The sequence below is a fragment of the Chlamydotis macqueenii genome, chromosome 23 (assembly GCF_036417535.1).
Source record: "Chlamydotis macqueenii isolate bChlMac1 chromosome 23, bChlMac1.mat, whole genome shotgun sequence".
In the NCBI taxonomy this organism is placed as follows: domain Eukaryota; kingdom Metazoa; phylum Chordata; class Aves; order Otidiformes; family Otididae; genus Chlamydotis; species Chlamydotis macqueenii.
The window spans coordinates 1,556,271-1,573,444 of NC_141578.1; the positions used below are offsets into that span (position 1 = coordinate 1,556,271).

Sequence of the window (17,174 nt, forward strand, 5' to 3'; positions counted from 1 at the left end):
GAAAGCCTCCAGGATTTGCCCCAGCTGTCCGAGGCATCTTGTCTCTTCCCGCACCGACGCGTCAGCTGCCGTGTTGGGGAACGGCGCTGCCATGTTGGGGAACGGCGCTGCCGAGGCTTTCCCCCATCCCACCTTGCGGGTCTCTGATGCTGCGATTTCCCAAACTGGCAAATCGGGGTGAATGAGTAGACCTCATTTTGGGGTACAGCCAGATTTGTCTCTTTGCAATGCGGTCCTGTCGATATGCTCAGCTGAAGGATGACCATGGTGCATCCTTTGGGGGTTTCGAATAACTGTGGCATGAGGAGCACCTGATCCTTTAAGGAAGAAATGAGGCACTCATTATTTAGACCTGTATTTTACCTGGAAGACAAGTGAGGCAACATATCAACAGTGCAGTGGGGTGGAAACATGGGTCAAAACCAATTTATAAAAACTATTTTCTTCCTGTAGAGAAGAGATTTTTTTCACTGGAAAACACGAATACCCATTATTTTAAATAAATCCTAAAATATTTGGTGTTTCAGGCAAAAAAAAAAAAAGTGTTGATATTTAAATTATCACTAAGATGTTAATGTTCAACCCTCCCAGTTGCCTGCAGGAACAGCCAGCGCAAGCCTACTCGGTGTGCTCTTCATTTTCATGCTGAGGTGGAGGAATCGCACTGGCGGGCGTTTCTTTGTGTTTCCGGCGCCAGGCTCGTTTTAGCTCCCTCACCCCAATGTCATGGAGCTTCTGCTGAAGCACCCTGCTCCTGTCCTTGTTGGTGAAACGACTCCATGGGGGCAGTTTCTCCCTCCCCATCGGGCATGCACAAGTGAAGCCATCGCGGTGGGTAACGCAACCTTCGGCTCCTGAATCTGGTCCCTAAGGGAAACCCTTTGACTTTGGACTTGGCCAACCTGCCATGATGCCTTTGTCATCCAGAGCAGGCAGTGTAGCGTTTCCATGCTTGAGTTTGCTCAACAATCGGCGGTCTGGCCAACAACGTGCAGATAAACAAGATGCCAATATACTACAGTAACGTGGCCCAGATAAGTCTGGATGATGAACAGTGTTGATTCACTTACTCCTAACCTATGAGTCATCCTGTGAGTCAACAGAGAAAACAGCATCTAAACGTCATCAGACAGGTTGAAAAGCTCAAGTTTTGTTCAAATCAAGAACTTCAAGCAAAATAATTGCATTGATGTTCTTTTCCTGGGGAAAGTGTTTAATTTTCAACCGCGCTCACCCAAATTGAAATAGGAGAGAAACCTGAGTGCTCATTTCCTTATGAACTAGAGTTTGGATATTGATTTTTTTTTTTTCAAAGCTCTTTAAATTGCTTTTCTTAACACATACTTAAAAGAAACCCACTTCTTGCAAAGTGTTTTCGTTTAGATTAGACATCATGATCGCCTTTGGAAAATACACGCGGAAGACTTCTGAGCAGAGTTGATGGTTTTGGGAGTCTGGAGGTGGTCACCTGCGAGCTGATGGAAAAAGCCATCAAGGCATGGGCCATGTGAATGCTGAGGGGTCAAGGAGGTGCCAAGATGATCCAAGCCAGGATGAAATCCCTGTGGGTCAAGGTATGGAGAAACCAGAGGTTCTCCAATCTGTCCCCTCCAGAGCCAAAGGCAGCTGGAGAAGGACAAACCAGCCAGTCTCCTCTAGCCCTACATTGATGTGCTGGGGAGCAGGCTATCTTCTCTTTTGCCAGAGCAGCTGCAGAAAATTTTCTGGTTCATGACCCACTTGGCAAGCTCGAGCCACTCCAAACTGCTCCGGGGAGTGTGAGGGACTGCCAGTCCATGGCCCCAAAAATGGCCAGAAGCCCCATGTCACCCTTTCCTGCCTCAGAGAGCTCATCCCTCAGGCATCCCAAAGGTATTTTGGGGAAGGAGGAGCCTTTATTTGTCACGTTCCTCCTCACTGGTGAGGTAATCGAGGAACATCTGGGTTATCACATAGTTTTGGAGGAAACATGCCCTCCCTGAGATACTGATACCATCTCTTGGTGCTGTGGCTTTGTCCTGCTGCCAAACACTGTTTCTGAAATAACCAGGGGAGAAAAAAATACCCCTCCCTGGAGCAGAAGGGTTGTGCTGCTGGTCTGCAGCCTCCGGTTGGGATCAGAGCCCATGGGGGACCAGGTTTGCCCTCGCGATACCTGATCCCCATATGACTTGCAAGGTTGGTGGCTATGATGAGCTTTCTTCTCAGCTTACAGGAGAAGCTGGGCTAGCAGAAAATGCGAGGTCTCCTTCATGCTCTTTCTGGAGGTTGGCAGTTGTCCCCTCCGTGTCTGTCTCGCTGTCTGTGCAGAGCACCATGGGCAGGGGTCCTCGGGGTAATGCCTCCGTGCAGCTGTTGCCTGTTGCTGTCTTGCAGCCAGGAGCTGAGCCCAGTGTCTGGCGAAACCCAGCACCCCTGTGACACCCTGATGGACCAAAAAGCCAGCATTTCTGCCCCGGCCTCCTCTCCCCATCCCCTCTTCCCACCCAGTCCATGAGTCCTGAATCCCTCAGAGCCCTGTGGCTCTTCTTTGGGCTACCATGATCCCTTTAAAGACCAGCCTGGCTGATGGGGTTTGGGTTTTGCTCTTTCTTGTCTCCCTCCCCTTCCTGGACAACCTCAGCTCCCCTCACCTGGAAAACCACCCCTTTGTTAACAACGCTCAGATCATCTGGCCCTGAGTGCAGAGCTTCATGCTCTGGTTGTCTCAGAGATGCCTCTTGACCCTGATGCCCATGTTTGTAGGCATTTCACGGGGACCACAAAACTGTGAGCCTGGGAGAGCCGGGCTTGCTTGGCTCCTCCGTAGCAGCATCCCTGGAGACAGGCAGGTAGCTGGGGAACAGGAGAAAACAATCTGTCAAGCTGAATTTGAGGAAGGTTAAGGAATTAGACCATAGGTTACAGAGACAGTTTTAGTAGCATCTCATGCGTAGCGTGGCAAGTGAGGGAAACAAGGACAGGTGTGGGGGAGTGGGGTTGTATCTGATGGGACTAATTCCTGAGTCAGTGGGTGGCTAATTCCTGGGTCCTGGGGCTTTCCTGGGTCAGTGGGTGAACCTGAGTTTGGGGGATAACAAAAAAGGTGGCTGGTCACGAGTCCTGGGGTGACCAGACTCCATGGACAAGGTCCTGGTTGTATGGGCAGGGCAGAGGCTGGAGGACACAGCGTAGGGCTGGTCAGTGATTCGTCTTCCCCAGGAACGCGGGTCGGGGGTACAGCAGATGTGTTGGTCTGGATGATCCCAAGAAGTGTCTTCCAACCTCAGTGATTCTGGGATTGAGGTGGAGGCTGGGGGAGGACACAAGGGAGCAGAGGGGTTGGGGTTATGGTAGGGAGAACATGGTGGGGACCAGGTGGAATTAAAAGGGAGGGTTGGGGTCGGGGGGATCCGGTGGGGGGTGCAGGGTCAATGGGGAGGCTGAGGGGAGGACTTGGGGGGACAGTGGGTGGCTGAGGAGGTGGCAGTGGTGGGGTTGGGAAGCCCTCAGCTAGAGGGATGTTGGTGCTGGGGACAGGAGCCATGTCCCCAAAGAAAGGTGACCTGGCCCTGGCCTACCCAGTCCCGTGCGAGTGTGGAGGGGGGGCTAGAACTGTGTGCCGCAGTCCCATAGGAGGGGGCAGGGACGTGCTGCTGAATGTGCAGGTCCCGGGTGGCTATTCCTGGCAGCCCCCGCCTGCGCAGGCAGATTAGTTTGCAGGGAGGTGACAAGTGCCAGCCGAAGCCTATAAAAATCTCCTAGCCCCTGTTCTGGCTCAGTGACCTGGTTCCCCCCTCCCAGCACAGCCGTCCCGGAGCAGAGACCATCCGTCCAGAGTGGAGACGTCTGGTCCGGAGCAGAGACCCCAGCTTTGGAACTGAGATCACAAATCTGGAGGAGAGTTCTTTGATCTGGAGCAGGGACCCCAGAACAGAGCGGACATCCCGGAGCAGAGACCCTGAAACATCCTCTTCGCCAGCCCCCAGGCATCACAGCAATGACCGGCAAAACTGCGCCTCCAGCTGCAGAGCCGGCTCTGAAGAAAGAGCCAAAGGAACAACCAGCACCGGCCCCAGCTGCTGAAAAGCCCCCGACCCCTGCCGCAGAGCAGCCCACAGCCCCCGCAGACCAGCCTACTCCTGTCCCCACTGCAGAAGCGACTCCAGCCGCTGGAGAAGGTTCCTCAGCCCCAGCTGCTGAACCTAAGCCTAAGAAACCAAAAGCAGGTGAGGACGGAACCGGACACTGAAGTGGGGATGGGAGATACGCAAGGCTGGGAGGGGGCGCGTGGGGGTGCTGGGGTGAAGGGATGGAGGGATGATGTCATCAAGGATATTTTTGGAGCGGGATAAGGCTAGGGGATTAGGAGGATGGAGGGGCTGAAGACCAACATGGAGGTTGAGTGACTGCCCTCCAGCAGCCCCAGCACTCAAGAGCCTGTCCTCACCACTGTGGGTTTGTTACAGAGCCACCCAGCTCCCCCTTGTCCTTGGCCGTGGAAGAAGTGAGCGAAAACTCGGTTACGCTGACCTGGAAAGCCCCGGAGCAGACTGGTCAGCCAGGCCTGGATGGATATGTGGTGGAGATCTGCAAAGATGGAAGTAGGCTTGGGCTTTCCTGCCTTGTAAGCATGGAGTGGTGGGGTGCTGCTGCGGAGGCACGGGATGGAGCTGGGCAGAACCCGGCACAATTTCCCTTTCTTTGCCCAAACGAGTTCATTTTAAACGGTCTTTTTAATTTATTTTTTTTTTTTTCCTATGGAGGAGAGAGTCTTCCCATTGGCTTCAGATAGCAGTGATCTCTTAGTGGGGGGCTGGACCACAGGGGGTTTAATGTCACTGCCGTGTCCAACTAGAGGGTGGAGGAGAGACCAGCATACCCACCGAGGGTGGTCTCTGATGAACTCCAGCTGTGCATGGACCTGGGGTTGGGATGGTGATGCAAGACCTCAGGAGGAAGAAGATGCAGTTCTCCCATGTTTGCCCAAAAAGAAGTGCAGAAGGAATGGATAAGGTGGGAGGATGAGGGAGGAAAGGATCCTGGGCAGTGCAAGAGGGGCTGGCATGGGCTTGGGCAAGACCTGCCCAAGCGAGATGGGGCTCGAGATGCCTGGAAGGAGGATGGCCGTGGTGGATGGAGGTGGGCTGGTGGGTGGGAACAATTATCTGTGGTTCTCTGGTTGCGTTGCTGGTTGGTGGAGTGGTGTAGATGGATTAGACTTGTGTTTCGGGCACTCTTGTCTTTGGGGTGAGAGTGAATGACCTGTGGGGCTGGGGGGATCTGCAAGGGGAGGCTGGTGTTGGTGGGCTGGATGCTGCATGAGGCTGGAGTGGTTTGGGAGACCCAAGTGGTCTGTGGGCCTTGGGGAACTTGATCTATGACTCCTGGCTGTTTAGCTTGTGGCAGGCACAATCAGCCCATGCTTGGCTGTGGGATTCGTTCATCACTGGGCTGGGGACTGGGGAGGTAACCACAGCTGGATGGGATGTGTGAGGAGGCCCTTGTGTGGGACAAGGAAGGATGCAGCCATTCCTGGAGGGTGCTGGCTGACAGCCACCCAAAGGTCACAGTTTTGGATGCTCTCCTGGCTTGCTTTGGGCTTGACTGGGGGACAGGAGAGCTCTGGGCATTCAGTGATGACCTCCCTGACTGCTGTATTTGGGCTGGTGTGAGACCCTGGTTGGCTAAAATACGGTGAGATTTGGGTGAGGGCTGGTTTGAGCAGTGCCAGTGGTGAAGGGAAAGGGGATCTGGTGGGATTTGGCTCGTCTGATGGCATTGATAGGAAAACCACCTTGTTTTGGTGGCTTAGAAAACCCTGGCACATGTGGGTTGCTCTAGTTGCCCGCCTGGGACCCCCAGTCCTTTGGTGGCTGGGGCAGTGTGTTTTCTGAGAACCCTCTTCGGAGGTTCGGTACATTGCAAGGCTGTTAGTCGGCTGGTGTGGGAGGGCTTCTGCATCTTGGCTGCAGGGTGAGTTTGAGATGGCCCCTCCAAGCAGGAAGAGCAGTTGGAGAGGTCTAGCTGGCCAGTGGCAGGGGATGAGCAGACCTTGCCCAGCTGGGGAGCGTGGTGAGCCCCAAAAAGTTATCCTGGGGCAGTAAGAGGAGCAGGCTGGCTGGCAGGGTGGTCAGAGGATCTTAACTACTTCCAGAAATGTACCTGGAAGGTCAGCAGGAGCCACGTTTGCTGGCCTAATGCCTTTTTAAACTTGCAAATAGCCTCCGGCTCAGCAGTTGAGCTTCTGCCAGCATTTTGTACCCCATGCTCCTTGGCAGGGTTAGGTGGCCAACCTCCCCTCTAAGATGCTTTTTTCTGCTGGTGCCCCAAATCATTCAGCCTCTCCCAGGAAGGGGTTCTTTGCCTCTGGGTTTCACCCGCTGTGGCTTGATCCTGCAGTCTCGGGGGTGTGCGCCCGTCTGCCCATCGCACACCTGAAGTGCTCTGCTGGGTTCGTCGTAGGTTCGGACTGGACAGCCGCAAACAAGGAGCCTTTTCTTTCCACCCGGTACACGATCCAGGACCTCAGCTCTGGTGACAAGGTCCATGTACGGGTGAAGGCTGTCAACGCTAGCGGTGTCAGTGTCCCAGCTACTTTGGAACAGCCGGTCCTCATCAGAGAGATCCTCCGTAAGTACTGCTCATGCTGTGCGCAATTCCCACGTGCTTTGTCGGCGGTACAAAGAAATCACAGTCCATCCCCACAGCCTCAGCAGCCTCTCACAAGTTGCAATCCAGCCTTTAACAGAGGTGTTCTTCTCAATAACTCTGTCCGGTTCCTTTGGGGTGACGTGGAGCAGCTTCCCGACCTCAAGACACTGATCTTGTAGATGGTGAGGCTTTGGGGGTGAAGGACTCGAAAGGCAGAGCTGCGTTTTCCCGTTTCATTGCAAGAGCTCAGAAACAGCCTCACTATCAGCACATCTCTACTGTACCCACAAAGCAAACACGTTGGACAGCTTTGTTTATTTAGCTAAGGAAAGTCAAGAGCCGGTAGTCATGCTGGACTCGCTAATGAACGACTTGCTCCCGTGCTTGGCAAGATTCGCATTCCTCCCGGGTGCTGCGAGTGTGCTGAGGCTGATGTATGAGGGCAGGGCTCGTTTTCATTCATCAAACAGCAGATACAGACTTATTTTCCCTTTACAATGAATTATTACTGCACAGGTTTTCCTATTACTCAAAGAACTCATCGAATTTTTCAGCTGCTTAAAAATAATAGTAATAATAAAAAAGTCATTCCAGGAACCATCAGCTTTTCATAGGAAAAGGCTTGGAGAAGGCTGTCAGCAACTGGAAAGGGTCCTGCAGGGTCCGTACTCTCAGTTTGCTTGGAGGAGGTGACCATGGCTTTGTGGTTGGTGTCTGCTGCCGTGCTCACCTCCAGATCTCAAAAGCGTCCCACCACAGCCTGTGGGACCGGGGAAACCGAGGCACGAGGGACTGGCGTGAGAGGCCAAACACACAGCTCGTGTCTCTCACTTCTGTTCCTGTGCTGCACCCACCAGTTCAAACGCCTTGTCCCTGCTCCCTGAGCTTTGTCCCAGCCACAGGTACCGCCTGAGAGGAGCAGAACCCAAAGAGCTGAAAGACCTATGCATGATTTGGTCTTTCTCCGTGCTAGTGGGTTTTTTTGTTTGGTTGGTTTTTTTTTTCTTCATCAGCAAACGCCACTTGAAATACAGCCCTGTGCATACTCCCTGGCTTCGCTGAGGAACAAATCCGGGCTCAGTGTCCCTCCTCTGCCCCGTGGCCACCCTGCTGACACTGATGTGTGTCGGGCACATGGGTCCCCTCCTCTCTGCGCCATCTGTTGCCTTCTGGTCTTCACATTTTACTCAGGGCTGCGTTTTGTGCCTCTCACCGGTTCCTTTATAGCATCGCACGGGGTTTTAAATAGAATCATAGCAGCAACACAGACGGCAGAGAGTTTAAAAACAGGTGGGACGAGTGGGTTTGGGAAGTGGAGAGAGACGAGGAGAAACCAGATGAAGATTCAGTGTGGGAGCTGTGGTTCGCAGGGAGCCGGGGCAGGAGAAATGCCTTCCCACCCGCAGCAGCACGTCACCTGGGCCACTGACCTTGGCCGGCCGTCTCTGGCTGAGGAAGGCACGCGTGAGCTGGGGAGAACACCCGTGAATTAACATTCCTCCACCAAGGTCAGGTTTCTCTGCCCCGCTGAGACTGATGAGCCCAAGTGGCAGCATCCATGCCTGGATCCCGGGAGCGAATAGCAGCATGACCAGAGCAGTGGCAGGGGCAGCTGTTGGTGGGGCCATCGGGGACCTCTGGGCACCTCCCTGCCCTCCGCAGCCCACCGCCGGCGTTTCGTGCTCACAGCTGCTTGGCCATCGCTCAGTCCCGGTTTAATTCTGGCCATTCCCCCTCCCCAGAGCTAAGCTCCAGCACGTTTAATCCGGACACACAGCTCTTTTATGAGGGGCTCACGTAAACCCAATGCCTCTCCAGAAGGATCACCGAGCGGCGCTGAGCCGGTAGGGTTACACAGCTGCTATTTTCACCCTGGGAAGGAGACACACGCTCCACCAGCATTCTCCAGTGGGTTTTTTGCTTTGTTATGTTCCCTTGGGGACATTAGCCTTTGTTTTAAGCTTGGGGCTTAGTCTCGATGGCCTTGAGCACACAACGAAGGTGAAGGTCTGGTGAGCTTTGTCCTTGCTGGAAGCTGGGTTGTGTACCTCTGGAAAGTCTGCTTTCTGAGCTGGGGAGAAATATTTCCGAACTGGGAGATGCTGTCCTCTGCCTTGCTCTTGTGGTTAAGCCTATGTTGGTCTCCATGTCCTGTCTATAATGAAGAGGGTGAATGGTCCATTGGGGTGGTGCTGTTGGGTTGGTGACCTGGTATCTCAATGGTGGATATAATTTTGGGGTGCAGGCAATGGGGCAGTCTGGCATGGCCTCGCAGGGGAGCGAGCACTGTCAGGAGAAGAGAGGGAAGAGGTGGCTGTGCTTCTGGGTGGGATTTCTTGACGGCCAAGCAGGGAGATGTGTGGGGTAGGTCAATCTGTTGGAGGCTGTGATTTCCCTGGCCCAATGGCGTGACTTTCTGGTTCCCAGAGCTCCCGAGGATCCGCATGCCCCGTCACCTGCGGCAGACTTATGTCAGGCGTGTTGGGGATGCTGTGAACATGATGATCCCTTTCCAGGTAGGTGGTTGATTTGGAATTTAATCCCCCAGTGAAAAATCACTGCAAGTTAGCTTCTGCAGTGACTTTTCTAGCCACCATGACATGCCTGAGGCCAACTGTGGGCTGACTTCTCCTGGTCCCTGTGTCTCATCGGCCAACGTTGGGAGATGGGGTGGGAACTTCTCTCCCATTCCTGCCTAGCTCCCATTTTTTGCCTGCTACATCTTTGTTGATGCTGTTGGCCATGGGACAACCCTAGACACACTAGGGCATTGCTAGCTATTGCTGCTGTCTCAGCACATGAGCTCTGTTCGGCTCCTGCTCCTGGCTGAGCCTGGCAGGGATCTGGCCACGTACGACAGGACACCAGAGCACAACAGTGGGGGTCCCCTTGGGGCGAGCAGCTGCCTTTGAAGCAGAGCAGCCACAGGGCTGTGTGATGGATCTGGCACTGGTGGGCTAGTCTGGAGGTCCTCCTCTCAACTGATCTATTGCATACTGGCTGGGGCATCACCAAAGTATCTACATCATGGCACCTGGGATGGAGAAAACCAGCACTGAAACACACTGGCCAAGCAGGGGGGAGTGAGAAGCAGAAAGTTGCCCTGAGATGAGGGACATGTCTGTGCCATGTCTCCCAGGGAGTTGGGAGCCTGCACTGGCCATACTCCAAGCATGAGTTTGCCCTGGACGCTGAATTCAAGCCCCTGCTGCTAGGCTTGAACTTGAGCTCAGTGCCTGGGCAACAGGAGCACAGCTCTGCCTGCAATACTCTGGGCCAGTAAAGCTGGACTTGCTCCATGAGGACTTTGGAGGACCAGTGTGTTCCAGCATCATCCATGGAGCCTGATGGCTTACCATCAGTAGGGCTGACAGGGATCGGCTGTAGTCATTTCCCAGGGGACTGCTGGATGGGAGAGGCCGTATCCAGGCTGCTGTTGCCTGGACAAAGCACGGTGGCTGTGCCCACCCCTCCTTCCCTGCAGGACACTTTGGGACCGTGCGCTTGAGTGGCTCCTAACCTGCCTGTGTGGGTTGCTCCAGGGAAAGCCACAGCCTGAGGTGATCTGGACGAAGGGTGACCAGCCCCTGGACACCAGTCGCATCAACATCCGCAACACAGAGACGGACACCATCTTCTACATCCGCGAGGCACAGCGCAGCGATTCGGGCAAGTACGAGCTCACGGTGCGGATAAACGGAGCAGAAGACAAGGCTATCCTGGACATCCGAGTAATTGGTAAGGCTGGGGATGGGACCGTGCAGGGTGGCTCTGGGTCTCCATTCTGCCCCTTGATTGAAGGTAGCTCTTGGTCTGGGTAGGATGGGACAGGGCCAGGAAGAAGAAAAGGAACTCTAGGGTCCCTCTTCCAGTGAGATCTTCTCCAGGGTCATGGAGGCGAACTCCTCTGGGTGGGATTGCAGGATTTCCGCCAGCCCGTGCCCATTGCAGCTTCTCATCCCTCGTGTGAGAAGAGATTAGAAGCGAGGTGCAAGTGATCATCAAGGCACAGAATTTTGGGGGAGCAAATTAGGATGCCACCCTGTGAGGGTTTGTGTTTGCAGAGCCGCCGGGCTCCCCCCAGAACCTGAAGCTGGTGGACGTGTGGGGCTTTAATGTGGCCCTGGAGTGGAGTCCACCTATGGACAACGGGAACTCCGAGATCAAGGGCTACGTGGTGCAGAAGTCAGACAAGAAGAGTGGGGTGAGTCTGGACACTCCTGGGCCCCCTGTCCCCTGGTGCTGGGGATGCCCTGATGGGTGAGGGGGAGCTGCATGCTCTTGTCTCTCACCACGCCTTCTCCATCATTTAGACAACCTGTCTTTCCTCACAGTGTTTTTTTTTGGGTGTGTGTTTTGTGGTTTTTTTTTTTTTTTTTTTTTTTTTTTCCCCTCCCAGAAATGGTTCACAGTGCTGGAGCGCTGCACCCGCACCAGCTGCACAGTCTCCGACCTCATCATTGGCAATACCTACTCATTCCGGGTGTTTGCGGAAAACGCCTGCGGGCTGAGCGAGAATGCAGCCGTCACCTCCAGGGTGGCCCACATCAAGAAGACTAGTGAGGACAAGGCACTGGCCAAGGGATTGGGGGTGGTGGTGGGCAAGAGGGGTCCTGTCCTGTCCCCAGTGGGGCTAGCGGGACTTCCCTGGTGTTGTGGTGATGCTGCTGGGCCGGTCCCCACGATGAGCCCTGCAGGGGTGAGGCCACAAATCCCCAGGGCAGAGGTCCAGGGGTCCCCATCCCTCCTCCTACACCTCCTTTCTCCTTTTGGGAAAGCACTGTGGTCAGTGCCCTGGGAGGGATCAAGGCATGAACACCCCTGGGGTGAGATTGAAGAAGGAGCCAGGAGGGGTGAGGAACAGCCCAGGCTTTGACCTTGCACTCAGGACAAGCAGAGGAAGAGACCCCTGCGGTGGTCCATCTCAGGGCCAAATCTCTAATCTGGCATCCCTCAGCCCCACTCTCCTTCTGTCTGTTTCCCTCCTGCTCCCTGGTAGCGCACAGCGAGTTGGGGGTCTCTGCCACCTGCAGAGCTTCCCTCCAGCTCCTCCAGCACTGAGTTTTGGGGATGGAGTAGGAGATCCAGAGAGGTACCTGGCTGGGATCTGATATGCTGCACATAGCATGCATCACGGTCTCGGTTTGCAGACTGGCATCTCCCCTGTCCCTTGCGGGGACTGGGCACTAACATGGTGTGGTTGGATGAGAAGGAATCTATAGACAGGGCTGGTCTGAGCTGAAGGCCAGGTCCTGGGCTCAGGCTAGATGCTGTCTGGCTTATTTTGTGAGGGAGCAGAAGTATTTTGGGGTACCTTGGGCTGAGTTCCCATAACCATATGCCGGTCAGCCCAGGAGCCTCAGCTCTGCCTCAACCTACAATTAATTATTTTCTTAGAAACTACTTACCAGCCACAGAAGATCACCCAATGGGACATGATGGAGCCTCCAAAGTTCACCCAGCCCCTGACAGACCGAACCACCACCCGAGGCTACAGCACACATCTCTTCTGCTGCGTCCGGGGCTTCCCCCAGGTCAGTGGTTCCTCCACAGACAGCATTGCCTCCATGTGCGGGCAGCCAGCAGTGGGGTTTTTGCAAGGTGGCTGGAGGTGTTGGGACATGGTTGGTCATGTTGAGGTAGGGTTGGACGAGGCTGGGAGGCTGCAGGTGCCTTCTGAGTCAAACTGGGGCAAGGTCGGGGTGTTTCTGCATGGGCATGGGAGACTGGTCTTAATTTAAGCCATGTCTTGTTTCCTTCTGCACTGGGGGAGGAAGTCTGGGAGATTTAGCTCTTCAAGTTGCTTCTGACTGTGAATCCCACCATGGCCACCAGCTTCAGACAGGGCCAAGGCAAAGGCAGAGGGAGGTGGCTGCCTTTTAGAGCCAGTTAGTTTTCTCATTTCTCTCCCTGCTTTACACAAATTAATAAATCCTGCTGCCTTCCAGCCCAAAATCATCTGGATGAAAAATCAGATGGAGATACGGGAAGACCCTAAATACATAGCAATGACTAAGCAGGGCGTCTGCTCCCTGGAAATCCGCAAGCCCAACCCTTTCGATGGGGGTGTCTACACCTGCAAAGCTGTGAACGCCTTGGGGGAAGCCTCAGTAGACTGCAAACTTGATGTGAAAGGTAAGATTGGCCGAGGAGATAGAGGAGCAGGTCTCCTTGCCTGCCTTCTCCTGTTCTCCCTTTCACGGTGGTGTGGTTTGTCCCTGTTTTGTGTTGATCCTGGTGATGGAGCAGTGTAAGGACACTGGGCAGCCCTGTGGAACTGGATTTCTTGGGTTTATGGTCTTGAAGCATCTTGAAATTGCTTTCCCTTGTTTATGGCCAAAAAAAAGAGGAGGAAACCAGAAACTGCAGAGCCAAAGAACCAGCTGTGCTGGTGGAGGCTGGGACAGTCATTGGCCTCCCCACTGCATCTACCAGCACTCGTGTCCCAAGCCATCCACACACCGTGCGTGTGGGGGCTGTGCTGAACCCCTCCACTTGCACCTGGGTTTTTCTGATTTATGTCTCGGGATCTTGCCCAGACTTTCCAGCTCACATTTCCCTGCCTCAGCAGAGCACCCAGCCCAGTCCTCGCACGGAGCTGCCCCACTTTGCTCCCCGCAGACGCCTCCTCCGCGTGCTGCAGACCCGCTTTGGCATGCGGGGGGAAGCCTGCCCACACGCTCTGCGTGTGTTCCTCAGGTGGCGGTGTGTCCTTAGACACGTCGCTTTCATTATTTCTCCTCCAGTGGCTTCCCGGCACACGCTTGCCCCGAGACATGCTCTGCCCTACTTCCCACGCAGGCAGGGCTCCAATGCGGCAGGCGTGTGGCACCCTCGGTCCCTGCCGAAGCCGCAGGGCTGCCGGCATGGCACGGGGTCGGTGCTTGGCTCTGTGGCAGCTGGTGCCAGGGCTTCCAGCCTGGCCGGCCCTGGCCACGCTGCCCTGCAGGCAGGGGGATGAAGTCAGTGGGGAGGATGAGCTGCTGGTTGTGCTGGGGACACAAAGCACCGGGGAGCTGCCTGGGCTGGGATCTTGGGGTTGAGCTGGATAGGAGCAGGCAGTGACGATGGTGTTGCGTGATCGCTTGGAGTGTGTGTGCACAGGGATGGGGTGTGTAGGTGGACGTTGGTGTGTGCGCACAAGTGGGTTGGTCATGCCCTGGCTCGCTTTTGGAAGTCAAAATGGGAGTGAGGGGAGTTCAGAGGGTTTGTAATGCCCGTGCTCTCCCGCAGTGCCAGAGTGAGGACAGGTCCAAGGGCAAGACGAAGAGCAAGGTAGGTCTGGGCTGGGGCTGCGGGATGGAGGGAGGGTGGGGATCACTGGGGATGGAGTGGGCTGAGTGTCCTGGATTAACCCTTGTCCCTGGCTGCTGGAGCTCCAGCTCCAGTCTTCCTCATCCCGTGGCTGGAGATGCACTGGAGGGGTGGGACGCCGCAGAGCCTGAGAGAACCCTGCCCGTTTGCAGGGTGGAGGGAGGGCTGTAAATATGGCCAGGAGGATGAAGATGCCTGTGGAGGTTGGTGTGCCCGGCAGATGCGTGGGCAGCACCGTGCGCAGGGCCCCAGTTTGCAGGCAGGGCTTGGAGACCTGGGCCTGGGTGCCCGAGGGCCAGGTATAAAGTGGGGCTGGGGGTGGGTATAAAACGGTGTGAAATGGGGTTACAGGGTGGAAAAGCAGAGTTACAGGGTTGTACCTGATTTCTACGGGGCAGGAGAAGGTGGAAGAGCTGGGCTGGGTTTGTCTTGCGTTACAGCCAGGGCTGGGATGTGGTTTCCCGTCTCATCCCTGACCACTGGTCTCTCGGCAGCGGTTCCCGCGCAGGACTCAGGTCTCATTCCTTTACCCCAGGTGGATGCTGCAGCTGCTGGGCGGTAGCGGGGCCCATGGTGATGCTTCTGGCCGTGGCCAAACTGCCTGCCCCTCCCTGCCAGTGCTCTGGGGGGGGGCCTGCACCTCAGCCTGCCATGACGTGGTCCTCCCTGAACATGTCCTTAGCTGTGACAATAAAGCAAACCCATCTGAGGGGCTTTGATCCCAATAAAAAACCCCAAACCATTCTGTCCTGCTTGTTGTGGGGTGGGGGGGAGAGCTACTGGGGATGCTATGGGTTCATGTAGCATCGCATCAAACCATGGGTGGAGGAGACATTTTTTGAGCTTGGAAAGAAAGGACGAGCTTTATAAAACACATGTGAAGATGACTAAACCAGAAGCAACCCAACAAGGAGGAGGAGGAGGATGGGGAAAAGTTTCTTTCTGGAGTGGGAGAATGATTCTGTCTGGGGAGAAAAAAATATCAGCATCAAAACTCTGGCACGTTGGTGCTTCTTCATCAAAGCACAATTTCTTTATCTGTGCCAGTGGATAAAATGCGCTGCCACCAGCATCCCCTGCCCACGGCGTGAGACGGCGGGGGCAGGACATGCCGATGCGTTATCCAGGGGAGGAGGAATTGCCCCTATTAGCTACCGATAGCTCATGTTCAGAAAGGTGACTCGTTACTCACAGCTCTGAGATGGCTCGGGTCAGTGCTGTTTATTAACAGAGAGCCCAGACAGATCCATCAAGTTGACGAAGCAGTCGTTAACCAGGGGTCAGCAGCGCGGTGTACCTCCTCCGCACAACCTCCCTCTCGCTGACGGGTTTGGCACAGGGGTGAGGGCAGGAGCTCGCCAGCTCGGTTGGGCCAGACTCAGATGCTGCCCTGAGAAAGGCAAATCCTGGCACTGCAGACATGGGTGCAAATCCAGCCTGGGCATCTGCAGATCTGAGCCCAGCCGCCCTTGGTGCCGCTGGAGAGCAAAGCCAGGCGATGCTGGCTGACCCCTCTCTGCAGCATCTCTCCTGCAGCCCCTTTGCTTTGTCCCCAGTCACCTACTCTCCATGCCCAAGATGAAGTCCATGGACTGTCCACACCAGACATTGTTTCCACCATCAGAGGGCATCATTGGATTAATTTTTATCCCAAGCTGATGGTCAGGCTTGTTTATTGAGGTGGTTGGAGTTAGCACTGATGCCACCTGGGTGGAGGTCGCAGCCCTCCTGGCCTTGGACACTGGTGGGGATATCCTGGCCCCCTTGATGTCCCTGACATCTCGGCATGTGTCTTTGGCCAGCGGGAGCCTTCAGGCACAGGGGCTGTGTTAACCGGGGGTTTGCTGACGTGGGGGAGAACAGCATCCCCAAGACTGTGTCATGCTGCAGGCTGTGCCCTTCCCAGACTCTTAACGCAATTGTACAGGGCAGAGACTGTGTTTGTAACCCCACAGGGGACCGGGGCGGGTAACAGCATCCACTTTTAGTGAGCTCTCCCCGGGAAAGGTCTGGAGAGCATGGAGTGGAAAAATCCCCTACGTATTTTCTGAAAGCAATCATGCACATGCTTTTTAATTTATGAGCATCCCAGCTGTCAGGTTTCTGGGCACCTTAGCAAGGATCAGGCAAAGGCATCAGTTCCAGGAAAGCAGACTCTTGCAGAAATAAGATGCAAGTGGGAATCAGACCTGTGCTCAGTAAACAGCTGCCCTCATCCGGGGCCAAGCTGTGCAAAGGGGCCGTGGGCACGGGGCAGGAAGTCCTCTCTGCACTAGGCTGGGGCTGCAGCATCCTCAGGCACCGCTGGTAGAGAGCTTTGGGTTCTTGACCTCGAGGAGGCTGGAAGGGTGTTGAGGGCCCCTCCATCGCGATGAAGCCAAGGGAAGGATTTTCTCCTGTCCTTGCTCTTCTGCTCCACTCCATTTTTGCCCAGTATGGTCTGAGCCTGGAGCCTGGCTATGGTATATTGAGGCCCTTGCAAAATGCAGGAGGCTGAGCCCTTCATCTCCTCTCTTTGCTGCCCTCCTCTTCCTCTCAGAGAAATGGCAGAGCTCCCTCTAGGCTAAACAGAGCTGGCTGCAGCAGCGGGTGAAGGGGGCACCCAGCAGCCCCATTCTCTGTAGCCAGCTAACAAGCCACCCATAAATCTCACCCATCCAAGGTCCTTTTCCTCCCCGCACCCCCTCCCAGCCCCTGCGGGAACTTGCCACAGTGGCTTTGCCCATTGGTGACGTCCGAGGGGCACGACCCTCCTGCGGCACGACAAGGGTCACAGGAAGTGTGTTTCCAATTGGAGACCGGTGAACAAGGGACACTGATAAGAAAAGAATCCCAATTAACTCAGATTAACTCTTCCCACCACCTCTTCAGCTCTGGGAGAGATTTTGCTGCAGAGCAGGGAGTGGCGGTGCGGCTGCCAGCATCTGTAGGGACCACAGAGCTGGGTGGGGGTGATGGTCCATCTCCAGCCACCCCCTCCTCAAATGTGACCGACAAACCACCCTGCCCTGGCTAAACCTGAGGCAGGAACGTGAGGGTGGGAAAATGCCTCTGTGGCAGTGTCAACACCAACACGGTGGCCTGCAGCTGTCCCCCACTTGCCCCCAAATGGGTGCAGGTGCCTCTCTGCTCCCTGGGCCATGGAGGTGGCTGCGTTAACCCACAAAGTTCGGATCAGAAGGGTTTGGCTGCACAAGCAGGGTGGTAGGGAGCGACACGGGAGAGAC

The 17,174-nt window shown here is 55.3% G+C and overlaps 1 protein-coding gene across 2 annotated transcripts; it reads left to right on the forward strand.

The window, feature by feature from the left end:
- The first annotated feature begins 3,789 nt into the window (after window positions 1–3,789).
- Window positions 3,790–14,689, forward strand: MYBPH (myosin binding protein H). Of its 2 annotated transcripts, none has more exons than XM_086765673.1 (11): window positions 3,790–4,208; window positions 4,449–4,583; window positions 6,445–6,612; window positions 9,061–9,149; window positions 10,176–10,371; window positions 10,698–10,837; window positions 11,033–11,192; window positions 12,031–12,167; window positions 12,582–12,768; window positions 13,867–13,908; window positions 14,442–14,689. In XM_086765673.1, the coding sequence occupies exons 1-10, from the start codon at window positions 3,980–3,982 to the stop codon at window positions 13,875–13,877; spliced, it is 1,452 nt and encodes a 483-aa protein (XP_086621799.1). In that variant the 5' UTR covers window positions 3,790–3,979; the 3' UTR covers window positions 13,878–13,908; window positions 14,442–14,689. The 2 variants fall into 2 exon arrangements, with proteins under 2 accessions (XP_086621799.1, XP_086621798.1); XM_086765672.1 differs by having other exon boundaries at window positions 3,791–4,208; window positions 14,483–14,689.
- The last annotated feature ends 2,485 nt before the right edge of the window (window positions 14,690–17,174 follow it).